At 50.8% G+C, this 11,076-nt stretch overlaps 1 protein-coding gene across 2 annotated transcripts in view; it reads left to right on the forward strand.

The window, feature by feature from the left end:
- The window catches only part of MAMLD1 (mastermind like domain containing 1), a 56,188-nt gene that overhangs the window by 41,508 nt on the left and 3,604 nt on the right, over nucleotides 1-11,076 (forward strand). For both annotated transcript variants that reach the window (XM_007452113.1, XM_007452114.1), the window contains exon 4: nucleotides 7,930-8,173. In XM_007452113.1, the coding sequence (XP_007452175.1) occupies nucleotides 7,930-8,173 (244 nt within the window). The remainder of the gene's footprint in view (nucleotides 1-7,929; nucleotides 8,174-11,076) is intronic.

Raw genomic sequence — 11,076 nt, forward strand, 5'->3', positions numbered from 1 at the left:
CATTCCTGACAAGAATTCAGAGTGTCAACACCAGGCCACCCGAAACCCCACGAAGAGTGTGCTGATCCCACCCTGTTCCCCAGCAACTGGAGCATCTCCAGAAAGATCTGGGATCGGCAACAAAACAGAAAACAAGATCTAAATTCCAAAGTGACTTTTTTAACCTAAATGATGATGATTTTACATGAACTCGAGTTGTTCCTTTGACACACCATCATATTTTCTACTTACATGAGTCCTGGCTTGTTTTGTTTTTTAATCCATATGATTCCTACAGAGGAGCATATAAAACATAAAATAATAAAACCAACACCCGTGTACCCGCCAGGACAGATTAAGAAATAGAACACTCAAAATATCTTAGAAGCCCTCCCTCTTCCCAGAGAGAGATAGCAGCTATCCCGACTTCTGAGTGCAGAGACCCTAGGAACCCACCCACGGCTCCTTGGTGACCTTCGAGCTCATTCTAGTTAGATAAGGTGCATCACCAGTCTCTTTAGGTAGTTATTTTCTGCATAGATTCCCACCGATGGGTCGTCGCATCTCTTTTGTGTTCATCCTTACCAGTTTCAATCTTAGATGGAGACCTTGTCTTTTTTCAATATGTTTTAAGATCTTCTGATTACAAGAATAATATATGCTCTTTGTAGTAAACTTTGAAAATGCAGAAAAGTGTAGCGAAAACACAAATCCCATGAGATAATAAAATACATAAATATACAATGTATAAATTAGCCAGGGATAACCGCTGTTAACTTGCTGGAATACACACTATTTTTTTTCTGTGCCAAAATATGTATTTCACATGACTGGCGTCAAGCTGTGTATATAGCTTTTTCCTTTTATTGTGAAACGTGATATAGATACAGGAAAGTATGCAAGGCCTATATGAACAGTTTAAAGAAGTATAAAGTGAAAACCTGTGTCACTACTGGTTAGGTTGAGAAATAGAACGTGGTCGACACCCGAGTAGCCCCCGCACCCCTGCTGCCATGTGCCCCTTCTGGTAGAATTAACCACTCTCTTGATTCCAACGTTCTCTTGTTTTCTATATAGTTCCACTACTTATTCATGAGCTCTTCAACAAGCGATCGATTTGTTTTGAAGACCCAAGTGGCAGGCACCATCTAGGTGCTTAGGCAGCAAAGGGTCACGGTGCCACTATTCAGTGGAGGCTTCGAGAAGAGAAGCTGCTCCCCTCTTAGGGAAGTCAGTGACTAAAGGTACCATGGATCCGGCCATGTGTAAAGCCCACCGCCGTCAGGACTCCTGGCGGAGTCATGGGCGTGGTACCGGACAGGCAGAAGAAATCTGGCCCGAGGGCTTTTTCTCGCCACAGCCTGCCTCCAGGCCCTCCAGCTTCCAGGTGGAGGTCAACAGAGAACACTTCCGTGGGGTGAAGCAAATCCGGGCAGCAGGATATGGAAGGCAGAGCAGGAAATTCAGCAGCAAATGGTCAAGCCAGATCTCTGCCAGAGAGGGGGAGAGGCAGATACCCAGGGGTGTGGAGGCGGGGTGGCCATCCAGGCATCTGCCTCACTGTGTTGGCCACCCAAGTGCACTTCACCTGCCAGGGCCAGAGACCACGTGGGGCTGCTTTTCCTGAGCTTCTGCCACGTAGACCAAGCTGCCTTTCCACTTTCCCCTCTGCCATTCTGTGATTCAGCTTCCCTGGGGCCGTGGAGTCAGTTAACCCTGGTCTAGCTGCCTTTGAGCTTGGGATAATGCATTCGCCTTATCCTTGCAGGATTGTGTCTTTAAAAACCAAACCAGGCCAACCCCTCACGGGACTTTTAGTGGGGCTTTGCGAGGGAGTGAATTTAGGTGCATGCATTAGGTCTGCCGTCTCGATCCGGAAGTCTCCAAAGGAAATCCTGCCGCGCCCTTCCTCGGTTGCCTGAATGTGATGGTCAGTCGGATGGCTTCTTTGGAACCTCGGGGCCTGTCAGCAGTGCTTACTGCACGCAGCGGGGAGACACTGGATGGAATGGGGGTGAGGATTCGGTGCGCATAAGCAGAAGGGTTATGCTTTGGACGTGGTAGCTGTTCATCATCGTCACCCTCATCATCATGAGACGATAGGAGCCTTCCAGAAGCTGTCAGAGCCTAGCTCCAGAGGCTCTGGACTCTCGAGAGCTTTGGTATCCTTTGACCTAGTCCGTGACGCTCCTTGTAGCAGTGCCCTTGACCTCACCTTGCTCGTAGGCGGATTCCCAGTGGCCCACGTAGCCTGACCAGACGTGCAGTCTTCCTTGTCTATAACCCAGCGTTACCAACGACGGGCACAGCCCTGGCCACTCTGTAAAAATGCCCCACGGAAAACAGCTCCAGACATTTAAACTCAGAAATACTAACATTCAGTTATACACATTTATAGAGGAAAAGTCCTGAAAAGCTGAAAGGAAACTTTTACAAAATGCAAATTTACAGAAGAGATCCAGCGAATGATAGGATTGGCGCTACCTTAGAGGTTTTCTTGCAGAATCTCTCCAGTGACCCTCCTACTCCCCGTACCACATGTATCAGAACAGAAATCCCTCAACTTGGAGTTCTCCTCTTAGGATACAGTTGTTATAAAAGGAAAACAACACCTGGGTCACACAGTAGCCCACCCAGCAGCCCTTGCACAGCTATGAGACCCTAGCAGCACTCCAGAATCTTCTTGCTGCTGGTCTGCTTATATATCACATTAGCAAAAGTTTCAGTTGGGCGATTGGATCAAGCAAAACTCGGGGCCTGGGCTTTGTAGTCAGACAATGTCTGGGTTCTAGTCCAGGCCCTGGCACTTACTAACGAGTGACCTCGATCAAGCTAGTTGCTTAACCTTTCTCTTTGTGCCTCAGTTGCCTCACCTTTACAATGGGATCATAACAGTGCCTCCCTCTTCGGATTGTTCTAAGAATTAATTAATTGAAATGACTCCAGGGAAGGGCTGAACCCAGCGCCTTAGATTAAGTTCTCAATAAATGTTTCTAATATTATCATCATCGTTTATTATTATTATTAGTCTATTTTACCAAGAGATAGGAAAAGTGATAGCTCTGCTGAGCTATGTTGGCCAGACCGCGCCTTAGAGCATGTTCAGTTCTAGGAGGAGCGGATCAAGATGGTGGAATAGAAGGACGTGCAGCTCACCTCCTCCCACAGGACAGTGCCTTTACAGATGAGGATATTAAGGCACAGAAAGGTTAAGTGGCTTCCCCCAGTTACCTAGCTAAGAAGTGGCAAATCCATGATTCAAGCCCAGACCCTCTCTCTCCAGAGCCTGCACCCTTAACCAGTATATGGTGAAGAGCTGTGCTCTCCCGTTACTGTCACCAGCATTCACAGGTGGCTATTTAAATTCATTAAAAGTGAATACAATTAAGAACTCAGTTCTTCATTTGCGCTAGACACATTTCAGGTGCTCTATTGTCGCATGTGGTCAGTGGCTACCATATTGGACAGCGCAGGTATAGAGCATTCTGTTCTTTCTGGGAGGATGATTCAGCATCATCTCAAGGTTCTGTGGGACTGTGCTGCTTTGTTGAGCTTCTATGATTCTATTTCTTACAAAATCTCAGGCTTGAGTTGCATAGCTTTTTCCTAGTGTTATTAATAGATGCATGCTTGTGATATATTGAAGTCCCATCTGCATTTGGCCAAGTGGTGTAATGGCAAGTAAGAGGCCAAGAAGTCTGACTCACATTACATTTTCCTGGTTTCCCAAAGCATTACTTCACATTTACAAAGTCATCTCCTGTCACCTCTGTTTGACAGGTCGGCACATTCATCCATTTGCCCAGAGATCCAGCTTCTTCCATAGCTCTGCCTTGCCCTCTTTGAGCTATCTGGATAGCATTTAGTACCCTAGCATGTTCATCTCACTCGTGACTTGAACAGCTGGGGCTGGCTTCCGAAGTCAGCCCAGCCGTGAGTGACCTTGGCCTCTGAGAGTCTCTGGCACACGCACCAAGTCTCCAGTTCCTTCTTGTGGGCTCTCTCCGCTCGCCTCTGTTACACGGTTAGTAAAGAAAAGGAGGAGTTAAACAGGATTTGTTGCCTGAACTTTCAGGATGAGTAAGTCTAGAAATCAACAAGCTCCCAGAAGCCAGTGGAATTACAGTACACAACTGTAACCTTGTGAATGCGCATATATTTCCTCCTGACCTCCACGGGCGAAGACTGAACCAAGATCTAATCCAGTCAGTAACTGATAAAGCCAGAGCAGTCATCTGCTTCTTGCAAAGCGTCTGAGTATCTGTGGAGGTTAGTCATAATCTGAGCTCCTTACACCAGAGCCCATTTGCTCTACGGTGAGGTCACAGAATAGCCAGCAACGTGGAGTTACTCCAGTGTAATTGAAGGACACCCGACTGCTTCTCTCTGTGCGCAGAGGAGGAGCCCTCACCTCCCAAAGCCAGCAGTTGCTTGGGTTTTAGTCACTCTGTAAATCAGGTCCAGGTCTGTACCCACTTTCCTGTGTGTGTCCTGGGTAAAGCTATCTCCACTTCCTTGTCTTGTAAACTGGGGACAGTCTCAAATGTATGTGTGTGTGCACGGTTAGTGCAGTAAATGTTAGTTGACGTTATTTCCACGGTGTGATGATGATCTCTGTTCTACTGATGGGTTTTATTAACCCAACGGCATTGAAAAGAGATGAGTAAATGTGCTTAAAATGAGGGTCAAGGCTCACTTTTATCATTAACGTTCATCCCAGAAAGAAGCCAGCACAGTGCTCACTGGACTAGCATATCCCGAGTGCCTGGGATATCGTGCCAAGCTCATAACAGATAGAGTCAGTTGAATTTTCCAAATATTTGCTGAACCCTTTGCCTGTGCCAGGCACTGCCTGGGCACCAGAGGGATTTAAAGATGATTAAGACTTGGCCCGACAAGGATGTTCGGTCAGCCAGAGGAGCTGGACCAAAGGAGAGGCAGAATTCCCAGGGTGGATCTCCAAGGACATGCAGGGTTCCAGACGGGAAACTTGGAGAAAGGGCTCTCTGGGCTACCGAAGCAAGGAGCGCGATCACAGGGGACTGAACGCGGGCGGCAGCCTGTCTGGGGAACTCCAAGGGCATGGGTATGACTGCGGGTTAGTGTACCTGACACCATGGGACAGGAAACCTGCCTGCCAAGAAGGCAGGAGGCCAAGGAACAAAGAGCCCTAATTGCAAAGTTTAGCAGGACGTGCTTGGGGCTCTAAGTGGCTGCAAGCCATTAGAGGGACCCAGGGACAACCTCGTTCCAGCAAGTTCTCTAGCGATCACGGGAAGCCCAGTGGGTGTGAGCTCTGTGAAATCGGGCACCAGCATCGGGCACTATCCATCCCAGGGTCTGATTATCTGAAATTTGGAATCATGCAGAGCCAGCCAGTCCGAGAGGTAGTAATCATGCCCACCAATTATGGATTGGCTTGCTTTTCTGAGATTTTCAGTGATTCCAAAGAGAGAGATGGGTTTACCTTATGTGTGGAAACCTCTAGGCGTTGAAAAGTGCCAACCTCTTTTTCTTTGGAAGCTGGACCTCCCACTTACAGGGCGTGTGACAGCAGTTTCTTTTCCAAAGTAAATAAAACGGAGAAGACACACAAGCATCAGCTACAAAGCTCCTTGTCGGTCAGAGTCAAGACTGAATCTCATCTAGTTTATTTCTTTTCTTTTTTTAACCAAGGATTACACCGGTCCGCGAAGCGCCTGCTCCCATTCTGCTCCACTTGAATGGGTGGCTGCAGCCCCGTTCCCAACTGCTGCCGAAACAGAACTGCCCACACCGTCGGGGCATCTTCTGCTGCTGGTAATTTCCATGTGCCATCTGCAGGGTTTTTTCTGCCTGATGAACTACCGAGGCGCTGTGAGCGTATGTTCATGCTGATGGGGGTTCTTGCTTCTTGACCCGTCACTAATATCCTACAAGTCACATGAAGCTACCAGGGATTCCTGAGCAAAAGCTTAAAATGCTTCAGTTCCCTACAAATAAGCCCCACTCATTGCTTTCAGTCTGTGTCGTCACGGGGTGGGCAAGGAATCAGACCTCTAGGAATAGTTGCATATCGGGACTGTAAAAACTCCTACATGGCTATAAAATAGTGTCTTGAATTATCAAGGCGCTAGGAATGCAGGCACAAAGAATAGTCCATTGTAGAGAGCGACGTTTCTGCTCATGTCCCAGATGACCTTGGTCCAAGGACAAATTGGAGCTTGCCGGACGAAGCGAAGCTTCAGGTGGCCAGTGAGCTCAGCTCTGCACAAATGCACCAGCCCAAGGGGAGGGGCGCCAGGCCCTCTGTAGTTGGCTTATCCTCAGAATGGCAAAAGAAGTTTTCTTTCCCACGTGCAGTGAGTTCACTTGCTAAATGTATTTCATGTGGTTTTTTGGTTTTGTTTTTCTTTGGGGAGAGGGGTGTCATCTCTAAAGCTCTCCAAGTAGTTAGGTTTTCTTCCTAATCCCATCTTTAAGTATTTCTAATGTGTTCTTAAAATTTTGCCTGGGGCTCCCTTGTAAGATCCGGCCTGTACTTTTCTTAATGACACACTTGAACAGTTTCTACATTTCAAGGCTTGTTTTCCCATATGACAAGCTAATCACACACATGCACACACCATGCCAAACTTCATGTGGACCTGGGAACCAGGCAAACCTGGATTTGCATCCTCCCCTGCTACTAACTAGCTGTGTGACTTTGGGCAACTTCCTTAACCTCTCTGGGCCTCAGTGTCCTCATCTGTAAAATAAGGACAGTAATTGTTCCTGCCTCATGTACAGCTGTTGCAAGGATTGAGTGAGACTGAGTATTGAAAGCACTTGGGTTAGTGCCTGGTACGTAGCAAATGCTCGATAAATTCAGTGGTGGCAGTTTTTATCGTTAATTCAAATACGGCATCCAAATATCTACTGGCCTGTCATCCATCACAGAGGCTTGCCCACAGTAGGCGCTTAGTCGTGTTTATTGTCATGAACTGAATTGACTCCAACTGTTTAGCTTAGATTCGGAGGATAAATACTTCCCTTTCTACTGGGCTGTTTGATAGACACAGGCGATCACTCAAAGCTCAGGTGTTAAAAGCACGACAACGAAGAGGCTGCTTCACGTAGAAAGACCTTCTCCTCAAGGCAGGCTCCCCCTGGTCCTCTTGGGCAGGATGTCAGAGCTGTCTCGGCAGCTCCTTGGAGTCTTGAGGCTTCCTGTGACGTGGATATCAAGTGTGAGGGTTTTTAATTGCCTTTGGCTGAAAGAATTGGGTCAGATGTTCAACTCGGGTGAAATCCCTGCCTTCTAAAATATGACGGAAAGGGGAGGTGCCACTCACACGCAAGTCCTGAAACGTGGGGGCCCCGGCAAGGTGAGGTGCAGTGAGGGCTGCCGCTCAGGGCTGGGCTGCTGTGAGGTTTCCACTTGACTGCTTGGTTTTGCACTCACCATTTGGTTTTGCACTCACCATTTGGTTTTGCAGATTCCTCAGCATGTGTCTACACACACGTACCTACAAACCAGTTTAGAATGGTGTGCTCTGTTGGGGGGGAGGGGCGTGGGGAGGGATCAGGATTGGTCAAGGTCATTGCTGATGACCTAGCTTGACTCCCACTTCCAACAAGACAGTGACTGATGGAGACAGAGGCTCCTTAACTGAGACCCACGGATGGGTAGTAAGTGGTCCAGAAAACCCCTGAGATTATACGTAAGATGTCGGTGGGCTGGGAAGGGGGGAGACACCAGCGTAAGTGCTTTTTCTGTGGAGAGAGACCATAGCTTTTAACCGATTCTCAAAGGAGTCTGTGACCCAAGACAACTAAGACCACAAAGCTGTTGGGTTTGGTTGGCCCAGACCACTTGGTGTGTCTAACCAAGCACCCAGACGACCCCGCTAGGCGGTCAGGGCAGTGACAAGAGCATTCAGAGGCATGTCGTGGCCACGCCGCTGATGGACTCTTCAATGGTTGTTGTAGACTCATGTAGACAAAGCCTGCAAGCTTGGGGAAGCCAGGCCCCCCCAGGTCAGCCTCGGGCGACAGCCCCCATCCTGCCAGGCCCTGGGGAGTGAGTCCTTCCTGCCCGGCAGCTCCTTTGCTCAGGAGCTGGCCCGAGTCACCTCCTCGTACAGCACCTCAGAGGCAGCGCCCTGGGGCGGCTGGGATCCGAAGGCCTGGAGGCAGGTGCCCGCTCCACTACTGCCTAGCTGCGACGCTGTCGGTAAGTCACTTCCCCCAGCCTCGCTTTCCTCATCTGTCAGCTGGGCACGGTCCCCTGCTCAGCCTGCCCGCCTGCCGCACAGGGTTGTTGGGAGGCACAGAGGAGGTGACAGCCCGGCCCGTAAAGCTCTGTTCACCTAGGAGGGATTTCTAGCAGAGAGACCAACCAGGCAAGCAGACTGCTCCGGCATCTCAGCCTCATCTTCGGGGCATTGAGTGGGGATCGCCCTGGGCGCAGCTGCTCCCTCCCGGCTGTTGGCCTTCCAGCACCCCAGTTCATTCCCTGCCTGTCTGTCCCTGCGGCCAGGCTGTGAGTCCGTGGGGCACAGGGGCTGCGCTTCTGCACCTCCGAATCCCCCCCACACACACCCGCCCCGACCCTGTGCCTGCCTGCTCCATAGCTGGTGGGCGCTCGGGAACTGCCTCTCCCTCCAGCGATCTGCTGTGGACTCCGCACCCCAAGGTGTTCTTTGACCCCACCTGGGACTCACGCACCCCAGAAGTGGGAAGTTGGATCGCCCCACTGGAGGACTGGTAGCCCCGGGGGAGGGCAGGCAGAAGGAAGCCCAGCCAAGCCTGTCCAAGATGGCTGTGAGTTTGCATCATCCTGCAGATTCTAAAAGAAATGGCTTGACTTGCCCTAAAGAGTCACGTTAGTGGTCATGAGAGAAAGATGGTGGACGCCAGTCAGAGCGGGCCTTTGCAGAGAATTTCATTTGGCTCGTGGAGTTGTTGTTCTGGTGCATGAAACATCAGTGTGTACAGGATGTCAGACCTCTCTGCAGAGAAAGCTAGAGAAATGAGCATTGGCTGAGTGATAGTGATCAGAAGATGCTCATCCAGCTGAAAGGACCTCCGGGATTCTGGCCTTTAATGGAAATGCTGCTTCGGTACGTGAGGCCTTGCTCTCCCCATCCCACCTGCCTCGGCCCGCAAGAACAAGCAGTGCTTTCCATTCAAGGGCTATCGATTTTTCTCTCTCTTTCCCCGCCCCCTTTTCTCTGTGTGCTCTCACAGTGCTTTCCGGCTTGTCCAGCACAAAGCTGCCAGGGAAACAGAATTAACAAAATGGATTGGGGCATCGTCCACTCAGGATGTCTCCGAGTTCCACCCTGGTCTGACCTGTCTTTCCCTGCCCCCAAAAGGCAAAAAATGAGGGATCCAAGCTAGCTTGCCTCGAGAGAATTCATTTCCCCACCTTATTATCTCTCTTCAAAGCCAAGCCAGGCCTTCCACCCTGCACTGGAGCCGGGGGCGTGGGGGGGGGGGGGTATACATTCTCCTAAGAGTTACAAATATGAGAATGTATAGCAGCTGAAAATCAGTTACTATTTATCAACTATGTGCAAAGCACTGAGCCAGCAAACGGGGGGGTGGGGGGGGGGGGTGCGCGGGGGGACGGAGGCTTGGCCCTCAGATCTTCCCTGCGAAGCTTTGGAAGTTGGGCCCACCTCGGGGGGCTTTGAGGGACAGGACCTCCAGCTCAGCTATGACTCAGGAAGACCAGACACAGTGTGAGACGGAGGATGCAGGCACCCCAGGGGAAGAAGAAAGGCGAGCTGCAAAGACATTTGTTTCCTTTGCGGCCAGATCAATCCCAGCATGTAGACCCAGCCCTTCCGGGACCAGGCAGCCCTGAAACCACCGAGATGGAGGTGGAGTCAGGAGAGAGTTCGTATAGCTGGAGGTCAACTGCAAAGGCAGAAAATGGAAAAGAGAAAAGCTGAACTACAGCTCTGGTCGTTTCCGATGGCGTCGATTTTGTGAAGTCCCCAGTGGCAGCTTCAGATCGGTTCAAACCCAAGGGCAGCATCATGACCGTGGGGGTGGTCCTGTCTCCTGCTCCAGAGGCCCCAAGGGTCAAAGAAAGACCTCAGCAGGCCACTGGTGCCCCGGCCTCCGGGTGTGGCGTGTTCCCGCGTACACTGAGGGCCCCACGGCCTGCGCCTGGGTTTCTGCCGTGCCCGCCCAACTCCCCATCCCTTCACTCTGTTGTATTCTCTTTAGTAGATGTGCCACCATTGGCAACGATTTTCTTTGATTGATTTGCTTGCGTCTTGTCAGTTGCCCCTCCATTGTAAGCTTCATGAGAGTAGAGACACACAGTGCCACCCCCATGCCTGGGACAGAGCCTGGCCCTGGTAGACCCGTGAGAAATGTCCATCAGCTGACTGACAGAGGGGCTCACCGGCCTGCCAGGTAAACCCTATATCTTCCCACCCGGAGTCAGGGAGGCTGCCCTCCGGGCAGGGAAAGGCATTAAGCAGAGGCCCGAGGAAAGGGCAGGTGTGCGGCCGCCCCTCCCCCCGCCCTGGCCTTGGCCTCTGAGGTCCGCAGGGAAGAGTGGTGGCCTGATGACCCACTCAGCACTCCCGTGTGGAAGCACTCTGGAGAAACTGAGTCACGGGCTCAGAGAGTTAGGAGCGGGGGTTAGGAAACACTGAAGCTGGCCTGCCAGTCGCTGTGGGCAGCCCATTTCTGAAGGACACCTGAGGAGAGTTTTAGCCTAAGAGCATCCACGCCCCCTCAAACAGGGCTTCGGGTCTGAGGAGTCCCCATCCACAGGCGTGTGGGAGTCCCTAGAATTCAGATCTCCATGCAGAACGCTGTCTTCCCATCATTTCAAAGGAAAAGTCACAAGAGTGGGTGAGTTGTTTCCAAATTTGGCTTCCCAAAACCACAAAAGAAAGTGCTTTTCCTATTGGAGGAAGAAACAAACCAACCAACCCACACACTAGAGCTCGCTAACCTTTGAACCTTTAACACAGAGGCGAGTGGCTTCTGCTGTGGCAGGCTGGCTCTGCGTGGGGCACCCAGGGCCTTGTCTACTGGGAAGGGAGCAAGGAGCTGCCTGGTGCTGGAAAAAGAAAAACCATCCCTCTGCACCTCCCCCCTCCCCCTCCC

Source organism: Lipotes vexillifer, unplaced genomic scaffold, assembly GCF_000442215.2.
Source record: "Lipotes vexillifer unplaced genomic scaffold, Lipotes_vexillifer_v1.1 scaffold1081, whole genome shotgun sequence".
Lineage (NCBI taxonomy): Eukaryota > Metazoa > Chordata > Mammalia > Artiodactyla > Lipotidae > Lipotes > Lipotes vexillifer.